Source organism: Panulirus ornatus, chromosome 38, assembly GCF_036320965.1.
Source record: "Panulirus ornatus isolate Po-2019 chromosome 38, ASM3632096v1, whole genome shotgun sequence".
Classification (NCBI taxonomy): domain Eukaryota; kingdom Metazoa; phylum Arthropoda; class Malacostraca; order Decapoda; family Palinuridae; genus Panulirus; species Panulirus ornatus.
This window is the reverse complement of record NC_092261.1, coordinates 3576903-3604841: the sequence shown is the minus strand read 5'-3', so window position 1 is coordinate 3604841 and position 27939 is coordinate 3576903. Positions and strand designations below refer to the sequence as shown.

Below are 27939 nucleotides of genomic sequence, written 5' to 3'. Positions count from 1 at the left end.
ACATATGAAAGTGTTTAATTTGATTATTATAAGAAAGAAAAGTTTCTTTTTCATCATATGAAATCTTCTGCTTACAGATTATACATCTATGATCTATTTCCAGGAATCTAGAGTAGACCGTGTTAACAGTTGGAAAGACTTCCAGAAAGGAAAATCTGCCAAGAAATTTAAAGGATTCAAACCTCCAAAACATAAGGCTGAGGCAAGAGATTAGCAATATATTTTAGAAAATGTATCATGTCAAGAGGATTATCTTTACATCTTGGCTTGAATCCATGAAAGTCACTGCCCAAGTACCAGTGTCAACAACTGACTGATCATACCTACTTTTTGATTTGGCATTTAAATATTACACCATAACATGAAAGAGCAATATACTGTACAATTCAAGTGCTCCAGTGGTGGCTTTTATGAATTCATTGCCATAGTCCATGTTCACAAAGAGAAAGCATGAGTGGAACTGTCACAAAAAGCATCAATGGGGAAAAATTGGTGCTTAATTGTTGGCAGTTTATGTAGCTCCAGGTACCACCACAGTTACAGATGTTAAGTGTATATGAGTGCTTATGTATTTTGGGATGCCAAATAAGGTTTGAACTGACAAGTAGTTGATCTTCAGTATAATCATGTTTATATTACAGAGTCCACTTTTCTACCACTCGCTCAATAGTTTGTTACTGACTGTTATCTAATTTAGGTATGGCATGGTAAGCTTTCTCAGACCTGTTTATGAAATGAATTTCTTTGTGAAATACATAATTTATATTGCAGCATGTTAATTTATGTTACCAATTGAACTGTGTGCTCACTCAGAAATTGAAATATTTAGTGTGAGTGTGAAGGGTCTAGTAGTAGCTTCTTCAAAATGTCAAAACAGTGCTGTCGTTAGATAGGAAGGAACTTTAAGAAGCTTGACTCTATAGTCGCTCATTCTTGAGCACTACAGAAAAGAACAGAAATGGAAAATTATTAAAAGTGGACTAAACCTGGATGGGTGGCATTATCATGCATATATTGTGGCATTGAAAATTTTGAGTATATCACAAAAAATTTATTAAGCATACTGGTATTTCTCTTATTTCCCCATTAATTTAGAAATTCTGTATTTACTCTTATGTTTACTTTGCAATTTACTTGTGAGTACTGATAGAAATTACAAATGCAAAATTCTAAAAGATGCATACCAAAGATATTTTCATATTATATATACAGAAAATCACATGTTGATTGCTGTTCGGTTTTATTGGACCAATTAAAATTTGGGAAAAATCATTTGATTTATTTGGAATATACATGTGTGAATTACACCTGCAGTACATAAAACAGAATAGTCAGATTAGATTATTATATGACATTAGATACTTCAAGTTGATAACAGTAGAATTAACTTGAACTGTTTATGTTTCTAGAAAACAATTTGGGTCCAAAGAAGTATAAAAGTTTTATGATTTGATTGGGATTTATTCTTAGAAACATCCACTACCTCTATATATGTTTCTCTTTCAATTTTTTATGCTACTTCTTGTAATCAAATCAGGATGGCACATGCAGAATTTTACATAAACACTTCAGCCACTGTACATTTTTACACATGGAAAACACGATTATTTGCTTAGACTCATAATTACATGACAAGAAATTCACTTTGTTTGGATGGCTGCCATATTCATGAATCAGTTGCTGACTGCGTACAAGAAATAATTATATAGGTTAAAAGATGATAGTTTTTCAGATATGAACTGTTTAAATATCTTAAGGAAGAATCATTCTCTTGATGCATATCATACTATGGTATTTGGTCATGTGTTCCCTCCAGAATCAAAATTACAAATATACATCAAAAGATTAAATCATTAAAGGTTTTCCTACTACGCAGGAATAAAGGCAACAAAAATTCCTTAACTGCTCTGTATTTTTGTCTTTTAGGATATGTCCATTCTGTAGACCAGGATGATTCATCAAGGAAAATCTCCATAAATATACATACATAATTATACCTTCATTGTAGTTGTTTTCTTTATCTTCTTAATTTCATGTAACCTTTTGATTTCTCTTGCTTCTGACCACTCACCATTTGGAAATATTCCTAAACTAATTTTTCCAGTGTCCATTTTCTACATATACCCATCCTCCACAACTATATCAAAATATTTTCCCTGACCCTTTCAGTGGGCCACGCCACAAGTGTAGTATGATACACCATTTTTATCTAAAGAGCACTGTTGTATTATGGATATTCCCCACTATACAACCAGGTAATATGATAAACCATTTTTCACAGTAGTGTGATGCACTATTTATCACTATACAACAGCATAGGGTGATCTGTAGCACTGTAGTATGATACACTACTTATCATAATACATCATTGAAGTAAAATAGTCACCTGTGTACAGCAGTGCATTATGATTGTATGATGCAATATATACCTCCAAGCTGCAGAGTAGCATGATGCACCAGTCACTATTATATAGCAGTACAGTGTGATATACTGTACTGCTGTATTGCATTGAAGTATTACACACTAGTAATTACTAATAGAGTAATATAATACACCATTTTTCAATGATTAGTTATGAAATATGATAATCATTCACAACTGTACAGCAGTGTGTATTGATAATCAACTTTCAGCAGTTTTGTAATGCACCAATATACCTTTTATCCATATACAGTTCTCTATTATAATGCACCATTTATTTCACTATACAGCATTGGTGTAAGTTATGCTGTTTACCAATGTACACCAATGTAGTATCATACATGGTTCACCAGTACACAGCAGTGTAGTCCATGCAGAATCTCTTTTTGACACCAGGACTGTCGAAAGAGATCCCTATCTTGCAAAACTGCTCCCATACACATACCCTCACTTTTGTTTTCATGATGCCTTTTCACTGCCAATAGTTCATTATATTCTTTTGGCATTCTTTCCTCCAATGCTTGTTCCTATCTGAAATCATCACACCATATTCCATTTCCATTTGTCATGCAATTGTACATTATGATTATCCTCCCTTCGTCTTGTTCGTTGGTTCTTTGCCACTTTTATAAAGCAGTTCTGGATAGCACAAGCTTCCTTTTATCCTTTAAGGGTTCAGACAAATTCTTACAGAAAATTTATAGCTTTTTCTCATCTTCATCTGTTATAAGTCATTCTTTCTCATGCATCTATTTATGTTATTCCTGTTTTAACAGAAGAATGAGTCAGATTTTTTGTCATGTTTGGCATAGGCATCCACACGTGTATGCTACAGTGCTGAACATTTTTAACTCCAAGGCTGATGCGACCTCATGTTCTGTGAAATACTTAGTGTTTACAGACACTGTATTTGTTCACTACTCAGTAATCTTCATTCAGTTTCACAACTGATGGGGCATTTCCAAAATAGATTATTATAATTTAGAATTACACAAAAGAACTTTTTTTCACTTTGTAGTTTTTATGTACAGTATTAAAAGTTGGATGTTCAGGGGTTTTAAAGTGCATCTGAAATGCAACTACATAGTCACGAGGTTTATAATATATACCTATAAAATTCTTGTGGTTTCATCCTTTTAACTTTATCTTTATTTTTAAATTTTGTATGCAGTTTACCATGCTGTCTCTACTCCCACCCATTGATGTTTTATGCAATATCAAATTGAAATTAATACTGCCATGATATATTGTAATCTTCTGTATGTATCTTGTTACTTATATTTCCAAAATATAATGTTCATGAAAATTTTTATACATAATTTTTTCATTAAAATTGGATTAATTTTTCATATATTTATTGTAGATTTAATTTATTTTCTTTGGTATTAACATAACTTAGGCATATATATACATTGCTGATATGTATCAGCTTTATGATGTGGATTGGGAAGATGAATGAAGTTACCTTTCAAGAAGGATATAAAAACCATTACTCACTTTGTGTATGTTCATCATTATTCAATCATATCAGTTCATAATAAAAAATTGGAGTCTTGTTTATGCGAGATATTTTTCCAACCACATACCCTCCCTGCTCACTTTTTACACCTTCATATCTCTTTCCCTTGTTTATATAAGATTAGCATTCCTAGAAAAGGCTGATATAGGCAAGTTCTGCTGAAGTGGACACAGGTTTCCATGCTAAAGAGGAGATCTGTTCCCAAGTGATACCAATAGTCCTAATTCAGTGTTAAAAAGGAGCTGTCAGACATTAAGTGGATAAAAAAAACAACTTGGTAATTATAACTTCAAAATAGTGTATTTCACTTTTTAAACTTTTCAGATTTATGAATATCAAAAACCAAATGCATCTCACTTCTCAGCCAAACATAAGAAATATTTGTTTATTCAACTTGTTTCAATTATGAAATTCATGAAAGTATCAGCAGTAGTCAACAATCATTGTACTTATCCATATCTGTTCTTATCACTTTGTACATATTTTTGGGATCAGCTCAATATTGCAATACCATATGAAAAAAGGGAAGTACTTACCACAATATGTATAAAAATCATATCTTCTAAAGTAAAAATACTAGAATTATTTATTTATTTATTTATTTTGCTTTGTCGCTGTCTCCCGCGTTAGCGAGGTAGCGCTAACTAGAATTAATGTTTCAATAAACTTAATGCAACCAAAAGAAAAGCTGAAACAGAAATATTATCCTTCAAAACTGATGTAGGCTCAAAAGATAAGCTGAAACAGAAATGTTATTCTGCAAACACTGACTTAGGCTCATGCAGCTTTTCTGCACCCAAGAGACAGCTGCCTCAGCTATCATCCTCCTCATCCGTGTGCCCTGCAACAAAATAGAAGAATTAAAATTCCATATATGCTTGACTGCTTTAATTCAATAAGAAGGATGTATTTCTATTTGTGTGCTGTGTTAATTACAGTGTTGTTCTACTTATCATCAGCAAACACAAATACTTTACCAGTATTCTGTATTGGACAATAATGAAGAAATAATCGAACCTGTATAATAAGCAGAACATAACTCCAAAAGGTTACCCAAAGTATGATCATGTGCATGAAAGAATGTGAAAAGACTGTCAAGAAAATCAATGAGACTGCTGTATGGACAAAGAGATCAAGAGTATAAAAGGACCAGCTTTGATTATAATGCTATGCTCACATAAATGCAAGCTATGCAAACATGTCGGTTGAACATTTGTAGAAATCTTGCAATACACACCAAAAATGAGCAGGAGGAGGGTGTGTGGCTGATACACACACACACAAAGGCATGACCATTACTTACTGTGCTTTGTAGGCTGTGACCGGCTGGGAATGTTGCCAGTGCGAAGCATGTGCTGAAGCCTCTCTACTTCATCCATTGACCGAGCATTGGCTATAGCCTGACGAATGGCAGCTTGATCTTCTGCTGACATTTGACCTAGTTATAAATTAAGATAGTAATGAAGTGCCTCTCAACAGTCACAGACAAAACATTTACATAATTTTCTTTGTAGTAAAACAAAGAAAATGGATGGATATTAGGAGTGGTTTTTCAAAACATGATTTGCCTGTCATCCATGCATATGTACCAAGTGTACTCATGTACATCTTTATGTTCAATATGTAGTTACAACACTCATGCCAAGTGATGCAAATAATTCCTAGTCAGATGGGTGTTACAAGTCACAGAAATCTTTAAAACTGCTTTAAATGTAATACGTAGCTATCTTAAATTTAATGTATTTTTCATACACAAAAGACTGTCAACACAGACTAACAAGTTATGATCATAAATTATCTTGGATGACACCTGAACAAATAAAAGCAAACACATCTTTTGAAGAGTTCAGATTAACATTCTCACCAGCAAAATGAGTCACAGGCAACCAGAACCGATTCCTAACGTACCACAAAGATATCTTCTCAGTGATTAAAGTACAGTATCTTCATAAGTAAATAAAAAAATAGAAACCCTAGACTACAGTATGTTCCTAAGAGTAAATTAAAGTGAAAAATACTAACCCATAGCTGGTCGTGTGTCAAGCATACCAGCACCACCTGGGACAAAAGTTCTGGCTTTCTTTGCTTCCTTCTGGATTTCCTTTCCCAATTTACTTTTAAAGAGTTTTTTGGCCATTTCTCTTTCCCGCTGTCGTACTCGTCGGAAGTCAACCACACGAACCTGAAGCATGACAGGAAAAATAACAAAGCCAAAACAAAGAATTATCTCCCTATTCACTCCTTTTATGTACAGCAAATTATACTTTGGCCACATTCACTTTGCAAGCTTACAGAATGACTCCTTACACAAGCTAAAATCATCAAGCCTTGTGAACACCAATACTTCCTATTTACTTATACTATAATACCCCCTTTTAAAGTTCCCACATTACATCACTTGCTAGATCATGACAGCAGATAAACCATTTTTTATACCCTTACTTTCCTTTTTTTTCTGCCATGAAAAAAATCCTACTTAATAAAGAGCATTATACCACCCTAACAACTGCGCAATAGAATAATATGCGTACATTTCTCCTAAAGAACTTATTAGAAAGTCTTTCCTTCAAAAGCTTACCTGTGGAAGTTTGTTGATGACATAAAGACGGTAGTGGTCACGGGTGGTGACAGGGTTTCCCAACAATGAAACATACTCAAGCCTCTTAAGTCCTGCCAAATTATCGAGGTCAGCCAGCTCTTGTACCAGATTGTTGGTCAGGTACAAGCACTGAAGGTTTGGCACTGTCTCTGATAGTGTGTCTGAAATTCGACTATAAATGGAGAACATATTAATCCTCAATTGTGCATAGATATACTATATTACCATTATCAGCTTATTCACCTAACAATGCAAGCAATCCCATTAACACCCCACTTCAGGAGCCTGAATCATATTACTGTCTATTCTATTCCATGTGTAAGTTTAACACCTGTATGTTAGGGATGGCCATCTCACGAAGGGCCAGCTCATTTCAGGCTTTCGAATGAAACAGGAGTAGCAGGGGAGAAACATCAGCCTAGATAATTAAGCATAGATGCCCTTTACCAGCCAAAAGGTGTTGGAATTAAGGATTATAGTTCTGCAAATCTATTTCTTGCAATAGGTACATGTTCTACAATATAGGAGCTACATGAGCATGATCCATACCATAAACAGAACCTAACACTGGAAATTAACACAATGATAAACAGAAACAGACTACTCATCTGGCATTCATTACCCATAACACTCCAGGACAACTGATTTTAATATGATAATGAAAGGATAATCAAAATAAACAATATTCTTAAGATCTTGCTGAACGGTTCAAAATGTTCTGGTTAATGTTTGTACACCTCTACTACCTAGAAAAAAGTTCATAACCCATATAGCACAATACTATAACAGCTTTTACAGTGAGAAATACTAACACAATTCTGTTATTATTGAGAAGCAATGTCTTAAGCCTCTTTAAAAGTGGGAAGCCATCAAGTTTTCGGATATCGTTGTCACTGAAGTCAACAGTATCAAACTGATCAAGTGTTGCACCAAGGTTTTCAATGACAGGAATTTTGTAACCTGCAAGAAAGGTAATTGGATTTAAGACATCATGAGTGAGCAAGCTCTTAAACAGCAGTAGCTTAAATAATTCAATGTATTTCTTTGTTCAATATTACCTTAGAATTACAGGATGTATACATATTTACTGGAATTACAGGATGTATTTATATTTATTGGTTATAGCACAAGATACAGGTATTACAGGTAAACTCATAGCCACATGCTCATGTTGCCATTACCTCTAAGTATGAGTTCTCTATCTCGCAGAGGATTGATGTGCTGCACTGACTGCATAATGAGTTCAGGTGTGAGCTTCACCATTTTGACTTCTTTGTGTCACTAGTATATGCTCTACTACTCTTATATTTCACCACACTCGTATCTCTTTTATATAGAACCGCTGTAGAGTCCTCAACGTTTTGTTATTGTTGTTCTGCTACAGATCTTGAACTGACTTATTTTGTTTGGATATCTCCTCTTGTTTAGTTCATATATTCATTGTTTAATTTCTTGATATGAATTATGAGTTGAAATGCTTCTTCCATCTACTAGATTTTCCAGGCTTATTTTTTTTTTTTTTTTTTTTAGTATATTTAGTGTTGGTGTCAAGCCTTCTGGTTAAGCCAACGAACACATACAGCGACCAAGCCACCGAGCAGAGCAAGTCATCAGCACATAATAAAATAGCCACAATTTTTAGCGATTATAGAATCAAAACCTTGTGTGTTTTTCGCAATATTGAGGGAATTCCTTTTGTCGAGTATCTAATAAGAGAATAAAGAGGCATTTCTTATCATTCATCTTATAAACGGCTTGCATTATAATTGTAGTATTCCGTATTGCCTTGCGATTTGTATTTTTGTCAATTTCCTTCGGTAACATTTTTATCAGTATGTCTAGTTTTCCCATAAAGGTTTATACACACCTTTATCATTCTTTTTAGCTCGCTTGGCAAACCACTGAATAGCTGCTCTATCTCCCGCCTAAACTTGTAGTGGTGGCGATGGAACCAACCGTGGTTGTCGAGGCTCAGTGTGCTCTGAGTTCTGCCTCAGATAGGTCAATTAGGCAATTTACTTTGTAAATTTTTCTGTGTTCAAGTGATCAGACATCATAGGATTTGCAATATGAACTGAGTGTTTGACTTTATTCACCGTAAAAGCTTGGATGATGAAGCTAAAGTGGAACTAACAGAATCTTGTGACAAAGTTTGCAAAGGGATTTTGCTTGAGTAAGTTGGCTTGATTTAGAATTACTTTTCTTTTTTTTTCTTTTACTTTTTCAGTGACCGAGGATCACACACTTCACGATTTGAACAGACTGTTTAACTTTATGCACATTATGTGACCAAGTATTGAAGATGAATTATAGAATGCGGATTGGTAGAAATAGGTGGCTGAAACTACGGTAGAGCCATTTGAAAAACATTCTATATGGAAGTGGCATTTGATGAGTCCCTTGCATTATTCCATAATACATGCAGGTGATTTTGAAGCTGTAGTTTCATCACTTCACATTTTTCATGATTCCCTGAAACCGATTTTGTGGAGAACTTTTATTGTAGATCCTCCAGCCATCTGTAGTGCATTGTTTTAGGAATCATTCATGTTAATGGGTTAATTGCAACGTTCAGACAATTTAGGATTGATATGTGAACAGATTACTTTGTGTAAAAGGCAGTAACAATAGTTCAAATGATAGAGGTTTAAGGTCAGTGTCTGTATCTGTCATCGTAATGACTGGTCCATTAATCTATTATCATCATTCACACCCCTAGTATCCTCCGAGATCATTTTAGAATGCTAGGGATATGATTAGGTTGAAGATTTTAACTTATAATTTATATTACCCAATGGGAAATTATTGCTGGTTTTGTTAAAGTATGGTCAGAGTAATCTATACTAAGACACATTATTTTCTGGAGGTTTATTTTAGAAATTTTGAGTAGACAGTCCAATCTAACTCTTGCTTTGGCCTCTGACTTATAAGCTTTGGTGAATGTGTTCCTAGAGAAAGGATAAGTCATGATTAAGGATTTCATTAGTCACAGTGAATAAGTACTTTCTTCCTATCCCAATATATGCTTATATATTTTTTTCAAGCCTAGGATGCCAGTCATAATCTTCCAGATTTAGGCTTTCTTTTAACTTAATGCCCCAGATAAGTAATGGTTCGGTTTAGTCAATCGCTGTATGTGCAACTAGTTTTGTCTACAATGACGTTGAGTGTTTTATATATTTTGGGTTCCATACCTCCTCGTAAGGGGCTCCTCCCGCTATCACGTCCAAAGATACATTGGTGACCAGAGGACTGTTGTAGGGCCCTGTTGTGTTCACTGTGCCTTCTGAATCTTTGCATAATTCACATGCATTACTCTGATTCATTTTTGCTTTAATCCGCAGTAACATGTGGAAGATTTCCCCCTTAAGGTGGCTCCTCAAGTTTCGTTCTTATCATTTTCTAATAATTTTTGTCTCGTTATGCTGAAACTTTGTAAGCTAGTGTTGCCAAATGTTCTGTTCATATCCATAATGACCCTAACAGAACCCTTAGGAAAACAATCTAATAAGATTAAAGATAATAATGTTACAGCATAGATATAAACACAAGAGTATGATATATTATCACACCATTTATTTTGTTTCAAAAGCTAAGGGACATACTCGTATTACAGAAGCAGGACATATTCGTATTACGGAAGCAAAAAAACATGCTCGTATTATAGAAAAGGAGGGACAAATGCAGACACCCATGGGTCCTCCACTGGAAGATTAAGAAAACCACCTTCTGGGTAATGAGTAAAATTTTTAATTGTTCATCTTATTGTGTTTTCTGTTATCTGTTGTTAGCTATTTTTCAGTGCTATCTTGATTTCTTAATGTTCCCTGTATTCTGTGTATCTTGACAGCTTTTTTTGTCTATGTTAATTGCTAATCAATCCTCATGGGTCAGCAGTTGTTCATATTACTATGTGTTTTACGGGAGAGCACTTTACACTTTTGTTGCCCCATCTTCTTAATCTTGTATATGTGTACCATATATTTACTCTGAAATTGTGTGTTAATACTGTTTAGTCGAGACTATGTTGTTGCATATTCGCAGCAGCATATATTGCAATGTTTTAATGCCACGTACATGGCATACATGATCTAACGAGGGAAAGTGAGGAAGTGGTAAAGATATTATGAAAGTTTATTGTGCACTGGTTTTGACCCCCATAAAAAAGTCTGGTTTTCTCTGATGGCAACGACAGGCATCACTCTATTAATAAAACTACACTGTCTCAAAGTTTATCAAATCTAAATTCAAAATCCAGCATTTTAAGTGTCTTACAAATGTGTTACATGGAGGTCAAAAATAACTCAAATATTTACTCTATTATACGTTAAACTTGCTCCTGTTGTGTCCAGTGATTGTCACCACTGCCTCATGGTGCTGCATCCCAAGACCGTGTTTTTTAGAGCGTCCTGATATTTTGTAATACACATGCTCCTTCCAGGGCTTCTGAGAAGAATTTTATCAGGGGGTACAAAGTTCCTTTCGGGTCCCCTTCCCTTCTCCATCAGTCATGCTGTTTTTTTTTTTTTTTTAATCCTTTACGGTTTTATACCATGAGCTGTAAGGCCAAAAAGAGTATAGAAGATGAGAGAGGGGTGGAATGCTAATCTCCAATATATTTGCAAACTTTTTCCGATATCCCAAGAAATTCCCGGGTCCCCTTTTGGATCTCCGGGCCCGAATACAATGAACCCCCTGCACTCCCTCCCCCTCATTGATCGCTCTCCTTCCACTTAAATTTTTGGGCAAATTAAAGCCTATATCAATTGTCTCTTGGTTATTTTGCTATTCTTATAAGCTTTTTCACTTTATAAGAAATAGTACATAATGCAAATACGACGTATGTCTGTGTTTGGCCGACCAATCTGGTAATAGTATTATGGATTTTTTTCTTTGGCTACTTTGATGGTAAATATTTTTTTTTTCAACCAGATCATCTGAACACGGTTAATTTGAATGGTATATACTGTGTTCTAATATATTGCAGCATATTTCTGGAGTTTGCCACACTCGATTTGAATTGTATTTTCAAATGAAATCTGAACATTGTCAGTAATATTGCTTGTCAAATTCAACTTGTGGTAGGCTGGCTGCAGGTGTTCGGTAACTGAAAACCAAAGTTCGGAAAATATGTAAGGACTCAAGTATATATCACTTACATTTCATTTGATAAAAAATGAAAGATGTTTCTTATGCTTATATATATTATGCTATATATATAGTTAATATCTTGATATAAGTAGTAGATTTTTTAGGATTCTGCCTCATACTTAATGCCATTGTTTACAAATACTCACCAGACATGTGGAAGGTGAACGTTTGGTAGTAAAGTGTAAAGATTGCGAATGTTTTCAGGTGTTGAAGAGGAAGGATGAAAATGGAAAACATTCTGTGAACAAAAAGTCCAATTTGATTAAGGAATGCTGAGGTGGAACATTGGAGCCGAGAAAGTTCATTCTCTCCATACAAAAATATGAGCATTGGTGGACGATAGGCCATCAAGTCACTAGGCTAAGAAGAGAAATTGTTCATATATCTAACTATGGCCGACGCTTTGAAGTCTTATGTTGAGAAATATCTTCTGAACCCAGCAGCATCCTTCAATGTTGATGAAGATGGAAATCAAGGTAAGGCTCAATAAACCCTTCCACTCTTACCTTTTGAGTATGATTGTCGATATGAAATAATGTGAAAAATATTTAACAGCGGTGGAGCTTGATTTTGAGTTTGTATTTTCTTATGATATAATTTTGTAGCAGGGAGAGCAGCGAAGCTCATGGAAATTGTTGTAAATAATATGTCATCGATTCATGTTTAGGAATCGACGGGAACTGGTAACCAGGTAAGAGACGTCACTTTTATAGGTTTGATGTCTTAGTTTTTTATTATGGGATCTTTGTTGTTATTGTAATGAATGATGTAAGATAGGGGATTTTGCTTTACTATAATTGAAAGTTATCAAAATTGATTAATTTGTTAGTGATAGGGTCGTGAGGGATTGGAAAATATGGGGGGGGGGGGCGTTAATAATGGCATAGTGATGGAAATCAAAGTATTCTGATCACCAGACATCAGGCTGAGTGGCCATGTGATCCCAAGCATTACCATGTATCCATTGATGAAATCCATATGTGTACAGAAATTAATATAGGACTTTGAAGGTAGAGAAATCAAAGGACAAACCTAGAGGAGAATTAGCTGAAACAATTCTGGAAATCTGGTCAAAGTTATAGAAACTCCTTATATCTTGTAGCCACCTAGGTTCACCTTGAATATCATTGTTAAAGTTGAAACGTAATTACTCTTACAAGTTTACTCAATCAGAAAATATGGTGAAGCATATGTTAAAGTAGGTCATTTATTTGTGGAATCCTTTTTTGTGACTTGTTAAATACAAACAGTAACAATTCAACATAATTTTCACCATATATAACAGTGTTAGGAAAAGTTAGGTGAGGTTTCCTTTGGTTATGGTAATTTCTGTTCCTGTTTTGTTGCCTTCTTTATTTCACCCTATATTTTTTCCCTGATCTTTATAGCCCTTTTTATTATCAAGTTATTTGATTGTTGTAGGATGAAAATGAATGATTTTAGTCAAGCTCCCTTAGTTTCATTTCAGTCTGTATCTCTACATAAAAATGGAGGCAAGACCTTTTGACTTTTTCATGTAGAACGATGCAAATTGAGTATCCCACAAGGAATAATCACCCTCTAAAGGGTAAAACATAACTAGTTTAAGTGGTGCATTAGAGGTCCATGTTTACCAAATTGTCTTGCAGCCTGAGACTATACAGAGTTGTTATTCCGAGAGGGGCAGTTAGGGTGTGTTGAAATGGTATGGTCATATTTAGTGGGTGAATGTACGGACTTACTTAGAGGACCTGTGTGTCAGGGGAAGACTGATGAGATAGAAGGATGGGGTGAAGTAGGGAGTGGGTTGTCTTTGCTTGGACATTCAGGAGGGTAAGAGGCATCCATTGGATAATATGAATTGGATCTTGGTGATAGTCGGGGTGAATTGGAGTCATCAGGCTGAACCAAGGCATATTTTGTTGTTAAGGTGAGCCATGGGATAGTCTGTAGGGCTTGCCTGTGGATGGTAAACGTGAGCTGTGGTACATAACGGCCAATGATATATGTTTGTTTATGAGGTGATTGTGTGTCTGTTCCTGATAATACCTCACTAAGGCAGGAGAGGTACAAGATGAAAATGGATCTCCTGCATTAGCAAGGTAGCGCAAGGAAACAGACAAAGAATGGCCCAACCTCCCACATACACGTATATATACATAAAGCACATATACATACATATACATTTCAGCATATACATACATACATATATATGCACAGATATGTACACGTGTACATATTCATACTTGCTGCCTTCATCCATTTCCATCGCCACCTCGCTACAGTGAATGTCGGTTTGCAGCAGGGGTGTGTGATGTCTCCATGGTTGTTTAATTTGTTTATGGATGGGGTTGTTAGGGAGGTGAATGCAAGAGTTTTGGAGAGAGAGGCAAGTATGCAGTGTGTTGTGGATGAGAGAGCTTGGGAAGTGAGTCAGTTGTTGTTCGCTGATGATACAGCGCTGGTGGCTGATTCGAGTGAGAAACTGCAGAAACTGGTGACCGAGTTTGGTAAAGTGTGTGAAAGAAGAAAGCTGAGAGTAAATGTGAATAAGAGCAAGGTTATTAGGTACAGTAGGATTGAAGGACAAGTCAATTGGGAGGTACGTTTGAATGGAGAAAAACTGAAGGAAGTGAAGTGTTTTAGATATCTGGGAGTGGATTTGGCAGCGGATGGAAGCAGAAGTGAGTCATAGGGTGGGAGAGGAGCGAAAGTTCCGGGAGCATTGAAAATGTGTGGAAGGCGAAAACGTTATCTCGGAAAGCAAAAATGGGTATGTTTGAAGGAATAGTGGTTCCAACAATGTTATATGGTTGCAAGGCGTGGGCTATAGATAGAGTTGTGCGAAGGAGGGTGGATGTGCTGGAAATGAGATGTTTGAGGACAATATGTGGTGTAAAGTGGTTTGATCGAGTAAGTGATGAAAGGGTAAGAGAGATGTGTGGTAATAAAAAGAGTGTGGTTGAGAGAGCAGAAGAGGGTGTTTTGAAATGGTTTGGTCACATGGAGAGAATGAGTGAGGAAAGATTGACAAAGAGGATATATGTGTCAGAGGTGGAGGGAATGAGGAGAAGTGGGAGTATTGACACAATCTTGTAGACAGCATCCCAGTTTACATATAGAGTATTTTATATGCCAGTTTTCTGTATCTTGTTTTTCCTTTGCAACAGAAACAAAAGCCCAGGTTGTGGACATAGCTGAGGATGAGCGAACAGATGCAAGTCAACTTTCTGTAAGTAAACTTCGAGCAAGAAATGCAGCTCTTCAAGCTGAAACAGACCCCCGTTACAAAGGGAAAAAAATATTTCGTGGAGATCTGAAGAAGAATGATGAAATTGAATATGATCCAAACCTTGCAAAGTACTTTTCCATTGAGGATGATGATGATGAAGAAAACATTGATGGTGAGGAGGAGAAAGAGGAAAATGACATGGAAAGTGAAGAAGAGAGCTCAATGGAAAGTGACGATGTAGATGAAGATGAAAGAGAATCTCTCCTAAATCAAAATATGGATGATGATAATAATTATGACACAGGAGATGAGCGCACAATAAAAAAGCTTCAACGAATGCAGAATGAACCAGATGGTTTTACGTAAGTTGACTGTCTCTTTTTCCTGAATAGAGAGAGAAGCTTGTAGTATGTATACTTATTAAAGCATTATATATTGTTTTTATTCTGAAGAAGTATTACCACAAATAGTTAAGTCAAAGGTTTGGAGAGGATTATGGGAAGGAGGGGCATAGACCTGTACATAGTGCTTATGAAACCAGCATCAGATAGAAGATTGGCTAGTATAGTGCTTTGAGCATGCTTTTTGTAGTTGCTGTAATAGGATAATCATTTGTTAAAGGTTTGGATCCAGTGGAAAAGAAAGTGATGGGAAATTGGAACTGACTTCATTGGTAAAAAATATAAAGACTTTTTAGGAGTTATGGACTTATTGATAAATGAGATGTGTGGGAGCAGATGCCGAAGATCATTTTTAAAGAGTAAGATCAGATTGAGGATATATATAAGCAGGAGACTGAGTTGAAGGTGGAAGGATGGAATGAAAAAAGATTTTGAGCAGTCGGGGCCTGAACATACAGGAGTGTGAGAGGTGTGCAAGGAATAGAGTGAATTGGAATGATGTGGTATACTGGGGTCGACACGCTGTCGGTGGACTGAACCAGGGCATGTGAAATGTTTGGTGTAACCATGGAAATGTTTGTGGGGCCTGGATATGGATAAGGAGCTGTAGTTATATATGTTTATATACCTGTGTGTTTGTGGTATGTAAGAGGGGATTATGTGCAAAGTGATAAGAAATGGTATGTAACTGGAATCTCCTGAGGAGGTACTTCGTACCATATATTGGTTCTTTATTGTAATAACTTTCATATTTGATAAAATTGAATACTTAGATAGTATGCACAGTAATAATTTCTTGCTCTTGAAAAGTGTTCAGAATAGATAACCATTATTAATGATTTTTAACTTTCGTAGTACTATTGGTGATTTTCATAATGTACAGTAATTTATTGATTGCTAGAAAGTATTCCATGTCTAAATATTGAACTGAATGGGGAAGATGCAGGAGACAGTACTGCATTGTGAAAAAGGATGCATGAAGGACTTGTACACCTGCCACTCGCTCACATTAGTGTTTGTTATTAGTGGACCAGGCTTTTTTGAGACCAATACTTTAATGGCCATTGGACACTGTTCAGATGTAAGATGAATCCTAGGTGAGAGGGAGACGAATCGACAACTGTTTCATTAGTTTCTGAAGGTGTTCATTTTTATTTAGGAGTTCTTGTACTATGTGAGGATGTTTGGCATTCTTGTTTTATAGTCCATCTGTTCTTACTATTAGTTTAACTAGACAGGATTCAAAGTATGTATCCTGACATTCTTTGCTGGCATGCAGAAATAGAGATATCCTCACAAACCATCTTTACCCTTTTATTTCTTCAGCTTATGCTTTTATTATTCTGATCCATGTATTCACATGAGTCTGGTAATTTCTCAGATTTGTTGATGATGGGAATTTTAGCAAGTTTGCTGATGATTTTGAAGAAGAATCTGGTGAGGACAGTGATGATGAAGAAACGGAAAAAGAAATTGAAATGGGAGATAGAAAGGAGAATTCACTCAAGAAGTTCAGCACTGCAGACCAAACAGAGGAAGTGAAGAAGGGTCAGGCAGTAAAGAATCAGCTGGGTATGGGAACTTACAGCTGTATTTAGAAAGAAAAAGATTGCCTGAGTAAAGTAACAGTTTTAATGTCAAAGCATAAGAATTATGAAAGCATTTCAATAGTATGGTTTTGTTTTACAAGACAAAGTGTGTATTATATTTCATAGGAGTTGTAATTTTAGGCACAGACATATACATTCCTTATTCATTCTTCTTTTATGCTTGTTTACAGCTTCCGGCTTTTGCAAGTTAGCAACAGGACAATAATGAAAATAATAGTTAATCTGAGGATAAGCAAAAGTCAGTTGATTATTAATTATTCGGCAGTTTTTATTGTGACTTATCATACTGTCATGACTGACTGCCCTTTCAAATGCTGTATCCCATAGGGGTGATGGTAATATAATCTTCTAAAGTTAACAAATTTCACTTTGAAGCAAGCAGCTGTCCACCATGCCAGCTAATGATGTACCACTCAGTACATATGCCTTTTAGGCTTGTTTAAGTTGGTCACTCTCACTCAACTGTTTTATGTCCTCTCTTTAGCTGTTTATCAAGTACAGCAATAGTAATGACTGTCAGCTTTAATACTTGCTGTTGATTTTGATATGAGACGATATACTACGGTATTGGAATCTGAACCAGTGATGGTCTATTCAGGAGACTTATTGTGATTATGTGTTTATTTTTATTACTATTTGTTAGTACTAGTTGTGTATTACAGCATTGGGAGAGACTTTTACAGCTTTTTAGTTCTATTTTAACCTTGTACATATGCTGTATCTGAACTTTATACGTATATACACTCGTATACACATTCAAGCTATGCCATATACCGACCCAACCTAGAAGGGGAGAATGAACTGTTGGGTTGGTCATGAACTTGCTTTCCTAATCAGGACTCGAACCCTAGCCTATTATTTTGATGAGTCATGGCACTATCTGCTGCACTACAGAGGCAGTGTCTTTTTGTAATCATTCATAATCATCAATGTGCACTGTGCAGGGAAGGAGCTCTACACTTGTGGGTCCTATCCCTTCAACTTTCTTTATCATATAGCTTTTTGAACTTTTGAAAGCTGTCTGCATTCACACTTTCTTTCCTTAATTATTCTGTTTACCCACTGTATCTGCACTATAATCATACCTCTTTATATTTTTTGCCTTTGACTCGGAGTATTTTCTTTATTAACAAAAAAAACAAATATGGAATGGATTAAGAGGTATGAGTAGGATGAAAGGTATGTGTTTAATGTTCATGAATCGCTGATAATGTATCATGCTCTTTGCTACCCCACAGGGTTGGGATGCTATTTCTTCAGTATTGGTAGTTGAGGTGATGACAGTGAAGTAGTAGAATAAGACGGATTTTCACAACTAACATTGTTCTTTCATGATGAAGGTATATTTAGTATATTATGCAAGAACATTGTACAAATGGTATGTAAACATTGTTTTTCCTTGCAGCAATTTATGACTCTTTGTTTGAGGGGCGGATAAGTTTGCAGAAGGTAGTTATTGGAGCCAATCAATTACCCCAGTTTAATACATACAAGCTCTTCCTGAGGGAGAATGATCCTCATTACATCAAGAACCTCATTGCATCCAAAACAGCAGCCAAAAGATTGCTCACTACTCTTCTTCATGTTCAGGTACTGTCATAAACTACTTATGTGATTTACCTTTTCCTGTGCAGTCATGACTTACCCTCTTTGTTTTTCTTATGTCCAAACCATTTCAGCACACTTTGTTCGGCTCTCTTATTTATATTTCTCTAGCTACCACATCTCTTTTTTACATTGTCATTCCTTACTTATTAGCTCAGAAAGTCTCATATATTTTGAACCTTTTTCTTTACTCTTTCAGACACTGCTGTTGAAACAGAATCATGAAACAAGACACATAATCACTGGAAAGAAGCCCAGGCCTGAGGCAACTGAGAGGTGAGTATGTTTAAACACTCTTTTTACAGTTTAAGCTCATGTCTTTTACCATTAAAGAATAGGACTCTGTTGGATTGTCAGTAATTTCTCAGTAATAATTGCTGTCTATTGGTTTAAGCTCATGTCTCTTACCATTTAAGAATAGGACATTGTTGGGATACCCAGTGATTTCATGGATGTGATGAGGTATTGATGGACTCTGCCTGCTTATGGTTGTGGTACAATAAAATGTCACCTTTCTTGAGGTTGCGTCAATAGAGTATGATCTCATTGTAGAATTTCTCATCGTAAGAGTCCATCATTTCAGTGTTAGTGATAGTAGCTCAGCCCTGAAGCTACAGTATTCCCTAGGGAAGGGGTCCTTAGGGTTGTATGATATTAATAATGAATGGGATGAGGAAGATGAAAATAGGGGGTATGGGAGATGATGAAATTGCTCTTTGCATGTAGAATGGTTTTTTTTTTTTTTTTTTTTTTTTTTTTTTTTTTTTTTAGACCCCCAGAGAGAAACTGCAGATACTAATGACAAAGGTTGGGAGAATGTGTGGAAGAAAAAATGAGGCTACTGTGAACAAAGGTAGGGTAACAAGGTGCAGAAGAGGACCTCAGAGGGATATTAAATGGGATGGAACCATAGGGCTGAAGTGATTAGTGGTGTGGAGGAGGGGGCTAAGGTCTATTGGTTAAGGAACTTCTCACTCAAAGAGAGTGAATTCTTTTTACTTGTTCCTGATTGGAAAGTGACCTTGAAGCTACAGGAGCCCCACAGAAAGGGTTAAGGGCTTGTATGTGTCATTACTTATTTATAAAAGAATTATAAAAGAATTTTTTTTTCAAATAGATGTACAGTGATATATCCAGATATCAGTATGTCACTGACTTTTGCTCTTCAGTGATGAGGAGATACCCAGTAGTGAGGAAGAGAATGATGATTATGCAGAAGAGAGCGCTCTCAGTACTCATGGAATCAAACGCAAGATGAAGATGGAGGAGTATGAGGAGGTAATAAGGAAGAGACATGCATCTGTACTACCATTTAGAGATCAGGCTCTCAACAAGTGAGTGTTTTTCTTTGTATTTAGAGGGTACATGTAGTGAATCTGAAGCTCAGATTGGGACATCTTTTGGTTACTAATCATGAGTTTCCTTCATGATGTAGTTAATATGTCATATTTTAACATTCCAAAATTGGAAACAACATCTTGCTGGAACATTTTAAATCAGTGTTGATATTTGAAATAAAACACTATTCAGTATCTCACTGTATGTATTGCACTTGCTCTATTTCCACAATTATTTATCTGAACTTGGATGAAATTCAGCCCTCAATAATGATTCTCCATTCATCAGAAATCTTTTTGGTAAATTTCTAATGTGCTCTTGCTGTCCCAGTATAAGCATTATAACCTCAAGCAGATGGAGTATGGCCATGCCAGACAAAGGGAAAGCTATTGATGATTGATTATTGTAGACTTTTCTCCTTTGGCTTTCCCCAGATGTTCTGGAAACTAATTTTCAATTTTATTCCATTATGACAGTTGCTGTAGTTGTCAATGGATTAACTTTTCCTTCCTTTTCTGTTAACAGAGGGGTTTCTCATATTTTTTTTTTCTCCTTTTTTTTAAGTCATATTTTGACCATATGATGCCGTATCAATTGCTTTTTAGCACTCAAGATGTAAAAAGTCTAAACAGCCTTTCATTTTGTCTAAGAGCTCATTCTTTCATAGAAATCTAAGAGGTTTGTTATACATGACCTCCTCACTCTAAGACCATGTTGCCTCTCACTTAGATAATTTCTCCTCTGTAGAATTTCATCCATTTGCTTTCTGGTTAACTTTTGTAGTTACATACCACACTGGGAGACTGGTCTGTAGTTCTTCAAATCTTCCTCCTCTCCTTTCTTATAGATGGATATGACATTTTCCCTTTTTCACTCCCTTGGCACTTTACCAAAAGTGTGTTTGTAAGTTTTTTCCCACCATCATTACCATATTTTAAAAATTGGCATTTAAAAAGCTTTTTTACTGGAACTCTTTACTGATGTTTTTCAGATCACACAAAAAATTTCTTGGATCTTGTTGCAGGTTTTATTTTGTCTGTTAGGACAATTTGTTTTCTTTTTTCTTCATCCATTGCAGGCATTAAAACACTTCCAATGCTGAATTCACTTTCTTTCAGTATGTTAACTGGTGTTTTCATATGTATTTGTACATTCAGTTAGATGTGTCTCATTCAACTTGCCTCGGTTATCCACATTTGAGTCCCATTGTGGTTTCTCCAATACAGATTCCTAAAAGTAGGTGTTAGGGCTGAGACATTGCAGATCTTTTTGTAATATTTACATGTTTTTTTTTTTTTCGCTGTCTCCCGCGTTTGCGAGGTAGCGCAAGGAAACAGACGAAAGAAATGGCCCAACCCACCCCCATACACATGTATATACATACGTCCACACACGCAAATATACATACCTACACAGCTTTCCATGGTTTACCCCAGACGCTTCACATGCCCTGATTCAATCCACTGACAGCACGTCAACCCCGGTATACCACATCGATCCAATTCACTCTATTCCTTGCCCTCCTTTCACCCTCCTGCATGTTCAGGCCCCGATCACACAAAATCTTTTTCACTCCATCTTTCCACCTCCAATTTGGTCTCCCACTTCTCGTTCCCTCCACCTCCGACACGTATATCCTCTTGGTCAATCTTTCCTCACTCATTCTCTCCATGTGCCCAAACCATTTCAAAACACCCTCTTCTGCTCTCTCAACCACGCTCTTTTTATTTCCACACATCTCTCTTACCCTTACGTTACTTACTCGATCAAACCACCTCACACCACACATTGTCCTCAAACATCTCATTTCCAGCACATCCATCCTCCTGCGCACAACTCTATCCATAGCCCACGCCTCGCAACCATACAACATTGTTGGAACCACTATTCCTTCAAACATACCCATTTTTGCTTTCCGAGATAATGTTCTCAACTTCCACACATTCTTCAAGGCTCCCAGGATTTTCGCCCCCTCCCCCACTTCCGCTTCCATGGTTCCATCCGCTGCCGGATCCACTCCCAGATATCTAAAACACTTTACTTCCTCCAGTTTTTCTCCATTCAAACTTACCTCCCAATTGACTTGACCCTCAACCCTACTGTACCTAATAACCTTGCTCTTATTCACATTTACTCTTAACTTTCTTCTTTCACACACTTTACCAAACTCAGTCGCCAGCTTCTGCAGTTTCTCACATGAATCAGCCACCAGCGCTGTATCATCAGCGAACAACAACTGACTCACTTCCCAAGCTCTCTCATCCCCAACAGACTTCATACTTGCCCCTCTTTCCAAAACTCTTGCATTCACCTCCCTAACAACCCCATCCATAAACAAATTAAACAACCATGGAGACATCACACACCCCTGCCACAAACCTACATTCACTGAGAACCAATCACTTTCCTCTCTTCCTACACGTACACATGCCTTACATCCTCGATAAAAACTTTTCACTGCTTCTAACAACTTGCCTCCCACACCATATATTCTTAATACCTTCCACAGAGCATCTCTATCAACTCTATCATATGCCTTCTCCAGATCCATAAATGCTACATACAAATCCATTTGCTTTTCTAAGTATTTCTCACATACATTCTTCAAAGCAAACACCTGATCCACACATCCTCTATCACTTCTGAAACCACATGCAGTGAAATGCTTTATGAAATAATTATACGCTGTTTCCTTTATAAGCATTTGTGTTGTATCCAGGTTGAAGTTACAGTACAAGGTTTAGATTTTGAAACGCTATTTCTGTTTCCACTTGATAAGTTGATATATACTTATCAAAATGTGTTTTACTGTAAGAAATGTATTTTACTAACTCTAAATTTTCAGATGGTATGAGAAAACAAAGCTACTCTCCAGTCGTAATTCTCATGACAAATTCAGTGGGTTTGAAGTTTCTGCAGTACAGCAGCTGAACAACATCCTTGCTAATAAACAGCAACTGATTCGTCGCACTCAGCTGACTGGGGCAACAAGGGGCACCAGTTACCACATTTTGGGCCAAAGTGATGATTTGACAGAAGAGGTGTGGAATAAGTTTTTACTTTGTTACTTTCTAATGATTAAGTACAAGATTTTTGCAGGAAATTATTTCCGTTTCATTTGTGTATTTAAATATTGTATTAACTGCCTTAGGAATATGTTTATACAGTAAACAGAGATGTCCTTTATAATTGAGTGAAAACATAAAGCAATAAATGCTTCAATTTTAATGTTATTTTTCTATATTAGATTGATGGAAATAATTTTCTGCCATCAATACAGGATGTTCCTTTTGGAATCATACCATTCAGTTTTTCCAGAAGGTTATTGTTGGACTATCTGTTTACACTTCACCGATATGCTCATGAGATCAGAATGTAGTAAGTCTGGAATTTTTCAGCTCTTAAAATCTGGCCAAGTTTTGATTGGACCTGTATATATAGTATTTGGATGTAACACAGTAGTACAGTAATTTTTTGTACATAAACTGTATTGTACTCACCAGAGCCATTGTTGGTGGTACACTAATATTTATTGTGGGGTTATAAGTAAAGTTGGAGTTGGCCATGGTGATGGTGGTGGGGTTGTAGGCAGTGTTGGAGGAAGCAGTAGATTTTACTTACTCCATAATATGTACTACACTAGTAAAACACTTACATAGTACGTTTCAATTTCTGGTAGTCACTGTACACTATACATTAGTATACTATTGAATGTCCTTTAATAGGTTCATAGACTCTTCTTTATGTTCCCCTGAGAATTCCAGCTTCTCTTTCACATACATATTCTGCCTTTTACTCTTATGAGTTGATGAAGTTTTATCTTTTGAAGCTATAATGTAAAACACTAGAGTCACTGTAAAATCAAAATGTAAGATTTTTGGGATAAAACTGTCACAGATCACAGTGTGGGTTCGGAGATGCTTAAAACATATCTCATACACCCCTCATTATTTTTGTTATTCTGTCTTATCACACCACACGGTCCTTTCAAATAACCCATTTCTACTGCCTGGATTCTTGACCTATTTAACTCGTCCTATGTCCATGTTTTGGCTGCATGCCTTACTCTCCCTTTAAAAATTACCCCCATCTTTTAGTAATTTTCCATTTACCCCATAAATTTTCAGGGCCTTCCTCAAGACCTCTCTGTCATCCCCATTAGAAGTTTTCTCCATGTCCAAGAATGCCACTTGCAGTTCACTATTGCACCCTCTAAAGTATTTCTGACATAAATCCCTCAAAGTAAACACCTGGTCCACACACTGTCTACCTCTACTAAAACCACTTTGCTTCTCCCAAGGCAGATATTGTCTGCATGTTGCCACCGTCATCACTTTCTGAAACACTCTACCAGTTATACTCAACTTCTGCAATTATGGTATTCACTCTTGTTGTTCCCCATGCATTTATTTAAGGTCATCATTCATGCATTCTGTCAGTATTAAGGCACCTTACCTTAAGATGTAGAAATACTGAATGTTATAGCCTGACTTACTATTCAAGAACACTGACACCCTTTTTTATTATTATTATTATTATTATACCTAATTGCTGTTTCCCGCATCGGTGAGGTAGCGCAAGGAAACAGACGAGGAATAGCCCAACCCACCCATGTACACACCCATACACGCGTTTATACATATACATATCAACTTATACATACATATACATACACATACATATACATATTCATACTTGCTGCCTTCATCCATTCCCGTCGCCACCTGCCACACATGAAATGGCATCCCCCCACTACCACCACCACCAGCGAGGTAATGCTACGAAGACAAAAAAAAAAAAAAAAAAAAAGGCCACATTCGTTCATACTCAGTCTCTAGCTGTCATATGTCATGCACTGAAACCACAGCTCCCTTAGTTATAATGCTTTATTGCCATCTCCTGCGTTAGCAAGGTAGCGTAAGGAAACAGACGAAAGAATGGCTCAACCCATCCACATACACATGTATATACATAAATGCCCACACACGCACATATACATTTCAACATTTCCCCTTTTAGAAAGTTAAAATACAAGGAGGGGAGGGTTTCAAGCCCCCCACTTCCATCCCCTTTAGTCGCCTTCTACGACATGTGAGGAATGTGTGGGAAGCATTCTTTCTCCCCTAGGGTTGTTAGGGAGGTGAATGCAAGAGTTTTGGAAAGAGGGGCAAGTATGCAGTTTGTTGTGGATGAGAGAGCCTAGGAAGTGAGTCAGTTGTTGTTCGCTGATGATACAGCGCTGGTGACTGATTCGGGTGAGAAACTGCAGAAGCTGGTGACTGAGTTTGGTAAAGTGTGAAAGAAGAAAGCTGAGAGTAAATGTGAATAAGAGCAAGGCTATTAGGTACAGTAGAGTTGAGGGACAAGTCAATTGAGAGGTAAGTTTGAATGGAGAAAAACTGGAGGAAGTGAAGTGGTTTAGATATCTGGGAGTGGATTTGGCAGCGGATGGAACCATGGAAGTGGAAGTGAATCATAGGGTGGGGGAGGGGGCGAAAATTCTGGGAGCATTGAAAAATGTGTGGAAGTCGAGAACATTATCTTGGAAAGCAAAAATGGGTATGTTTGAAGGAATAGTGGTTCTAACAATGTTATATGGTTGCAAGGTGTGAGCTATAGATAGAATTGTGCGGAGGAGGGTGGATATGCTGGAAATGAGATGTTTGAGGACAATATGTTGTGTGAAGTGGTTTGATCGAGTAAGTAATGAAAGGGTAAGAGAGATGTGTGGTAATAAAAAGTGTGGTTGAGAGAGCAGAAGAGGGTGTTTTGAAATGGTTTGGTCACATGGAGAGATGAGTGAGGAAAGATTGACAATCCATTGACAGCACGTCGACCCCAGCATACCACATCATTTCAATTCACTCTATTCCTTGCACGCCTTTCACCCTCCTGCATGTTCAGGCCCCGATCACTCAGAATCTTTTTCACCCCATCTTTCCACCTCCAATTTGGTCTTCCACTTCTCCTCGTTCCCTCCACCTCTGACACATATATCCTCTTTGTCAATCTTTCCTCACTCATTTTCTCCATGTGACCAAACCATTTCAAAACACCCTCTTTGCTCTCTCAACCACACTCTTATTTTTTTTAAATCCATGTGTGTGTGTTAATAATACAGAAGCAGGATTATGGTACAGTTTTGACATTGTATTTATATATTCATTTTCTTATCCACAGTCTTGCACCGAAGAATATAACCCTGAAATATTTGATGACACTGACTTTTACACAAGAGCTTTAGAGGAGATGTTGAAGGCTAAAGTGTCACTCTCCAGTAGTATGACAGATGTATCACGTAAATGGATTGACATTCAGAATCTGAGAAGAAAGGCCAAACGGGTAGTTGATAAAAGGGCAAGCAAAGGAAGAAAACTCAGATATGAGGTAAGACTTTTTTGTGAACCTTTTTGCTTAAATATTACGGATGGATAGTTATTCTAGGTAGTTTAGTGGAGAATGACAATTTTCAATTTGTAAAAAAAGTCTCTTGAATTGATTGATTTTCATGCATGCTTGTGTATGATTGTTTCATAACACTCATCTTATGTCTGCTATGTTTATGGGAGGACTGATGGTTTTGACTCCTGAAGAGTTGTTTTTTAAAAACCTAACATAGCCTTTTGTGTTTGTGTATGTTTGTGTCTTGTGTCACATAATTTGTTTGAGCAAAGTGTGCTCTGTTCAGTATATATCTTTAATAAGCAGTAGTTGGTCACCAGCCACTGACCGGGGAGGTATATTATTAGTACTACCCGCCTGGGTATTGGAGGAATTGGAGGGCTGTTTAGTGGGTGAGCACTGTAATGGTTGTCAGTTTTCACTCGTTACCCAGGTAGCGGTCTTTTCTTTCTGCTTCGCCCACAATTGGACTGCTGCAGGGAACAGTGATTGAGTATAATGAAATAAAATATATCAACATGTACATATACACATGCATATACGTACACATACATATACATATATACACATATTCGTATTCATACTGACTTGCCCTCATCCATTCCCAGTGCCACTCTGCCCCTCCTCTTTTATTGGGCTTCTTAAGTTGAATGGCTACACCACGATTGGAAGAAGGGTATTGATGGAAACATTTTGAGTGAGAATTTCCAGGGTAAAACTACACTCCCTTTCATCACTTGATGATGATACGTTTTCACTGATAGCATAACTACAAGCAAGCAGAGTTTGGCTACATCTGTAAATGATATACATACCATAACGATAAGCTTCTCTTTCATTTACAGGTGATGAGCAAGCTCCAACAGTATCTGGCCCCATGCCACCCACCACGCATGGATGATGCTGCGACCAATACCCTCTTTGCTTCTCTATTTGGAAAATCTGTGCAGTTAGCATGAGAAGAAGTCTTACAACAAAGTTGTTATGGACTGATTTGTGATATTTGTTTAATGAAGAATGATGTATAGATAAGGAAAATATACTTTTTCAAAGTACAGTACTTTACAAGTATTGGTTTACCATTCTTTATCAATAGATATATTATTTATGTCCTTATATAAAGATTCTTAACAAGCTGTCTCTGTAAGAAATGATTTATAATGAGGATGCTGGTAAGTTTCCTCCTTTAAGACCTACAAAGACAATCGTGAATCATTTTCATGGAGATTAATATATAACACCAGTGTAATTCCTGGTTGAACTTGTGCACCTTCTTTGCCTCCTTTTCTTATTGGGAAATACTTTATGATCTGTTGGACATTTATGTATCAGTGTGTGGAAAGTAAATAGCTTTTTGCATCAAACAAGATACAGAACAAAAATTTTCAAATGTTATCGTAAAGCACTCGCTTAACAAATCACTACGATGTGTGGCCAGACTCTGCATGCATGTGGTTACAATGCAAGTGAAACATCTCCTTTGGCATGACTGTATCATTGTCATTGGATGAAAAGATTTTTATATTTCATTATAACTTCATATTGATGGTGACCTTGGCAGTTAGTACACTTAAATCCCAGTTATACGATCGCTCAGTGGTGATTTGTGTTCTCTTCATTGGAATTTTTTTACAGGATGTTAAATACTTGAAAATAATAATAAATGGCAACCTAACTACTT

The 27939-nt window shown here is 36.6% G+C and overlaps 3 protein-coding genes across 6 annotated transcripts in view; 2 read left to right on the top strand and 1 right to left on the bottom strand.

The window, feature by feature from the left end:
• The window catches only part of LOC139760806 (dnaJ homolog subfamily C member 8), a 34313-nt gene extending 30333 nt beyond the window's left edge, over positions 1 to 3980 (top strand). Inside the window, exon 6 of the mRNA XM_071684434.1 lies at positions 104 to 3980. Coding sequence (XP_071540535.1) covers positions 104 to 214 — 111 coding nt within the window. The 3' untranslated portion in view covers positions 215 to 3980. The remainder of the gene's footprint in view (positions 1 to 103) is intronic.
• A 239-nt stretch (positions 3981 to 4219) lies between these two features.
• On the bottom strand, positions 4220 to 8115 carry U2A (small nuclear ribonucleoprotein polypeptide A'-like U2A). 2 transcript variants are annotated; one of them, XM_071684435.1, is made up of 6 exons: positions 7722 to 8115; positions 7353 to 7500; positions 6520 to 6712; positions 5964 to 6123; positions 5245 to 5379; positions 4220 to 4782 (listed from the first exon to the last, which is right to left on the bottom strand). In XM_071684435.1, exons 1-6 carry the CDS (start codon positions 7801 to 7803, stop codon positions 4754 to 4756), a joined length of 747 nt encoding a protein of 248 aa, XP_071540536.1. In that variant the 5' UTR covers positions 7804 to 8115; the 3' UTR covers positions 4220 to 4753. The 2 variants fall into 2 exon arrangements, with proteins under 2 accessions (XP_071540536.1, XP_071540538.1); XM_071684437.1 differs by having other exon boundaries at positions 5245 to 5364; positions 7722 to 8112.
• Positions 8116 to 8506: 391 nt separating this feature from the next.
• Positions 8507 to 27933, top strand: LOC139760805 (protein AATF-like). 3 transcript variants are annotated; one of them, XM_071684432.1, is made up of 11 exons: positions 8507 to 8713; positions 10157 to 10273; positions 11896 to 12167; positions 14841 to 15264; positions 16685 to 16875; positions 18319 to 18503; positions 18718 to 18794; positions 19688 to 19852; positions 22702 to 22897; positions 26037 to 26243; positions 27104 to 27933. In XM_071684432.1, the coding sequence occupies exons 3-11, from the start codon at positions 12083 to 12085 to the stop codon at positions 27215 to 27217; spliced, it is 1644 nt and encodes a 547-aa protein (XP_071540533.1). In that variant the 5' UTR covers positions 8507 to 8713; positions 10157 to 10273; positions 11896 to 12082; the 3' UTR covers positions 27218 to 27933. The 3 variants fall into 3 exon arrangements, with proteins under 3 accessions (XP_071540533.1, XP_071540534.1, XP_071540532.1); XM_071684433.1 differs by lacking the exon at positions 10157 to 10273; XM_071684431.1 differs by lacking the exons at positions 8507 to 8713; positions 10157 to 10273 and having other exon boundaries at positions 11826 to 12167.
• Positions 27934 to 27939: the final 6 nt, after the last annotated feature.

What these genes read in the sequence shown, in the direction of transcription:
- U2A (XM_071684435.1), bottom strand. Translation starts at nt 7,803, where the DNA reads ATGGTGAAGCTCACACCTGAACTCATTATGCAGTCAGTGCAGCACATC. An exon ending in TCATCAACAAACTTCCACAG is followed by an intron (nt 6,124 to 6,519) that starts GTAAGCTTTTGA and finishes GTCATGCTTCAG; the next exon opens with GTTCGTGTGGTTGACTTCCG. An exon ending in GTCACAGCCTACAAAGCACA is followed by an intron (nt 4,783 to 5,244) that starts GTAAGTAATGGT and finishes ATTTTGTTGCAG; the next exon opens with GGCACACGGATGAGGAGGAT.
- LOC139760805 (XM_071684433.1), top strand. Translation starts at nt 12,083, where the DNA reads ATGGCCGACGCTTTGAAGTCTTATGTTGAGAAATATCTTCTGAACCCA. An exon ending in GGCAGTAAAGAATCAGCTGG is followed by an intron (nt 16,876 to 18,318) that starts GTATGGGAACTT and finishes TTTTCCTTGCAG; the next exon opens with CAATTTATGACTCTTTGTTT. An exon ending in GTGATGATTTGACAGAAGAG is followed by an intron (nt 22,898 to 26,036) that starts GTGTGGAATAAG and finishes TCTTATCCACAG; the next exon opens with TCTTGCACCGAAGAATATAA.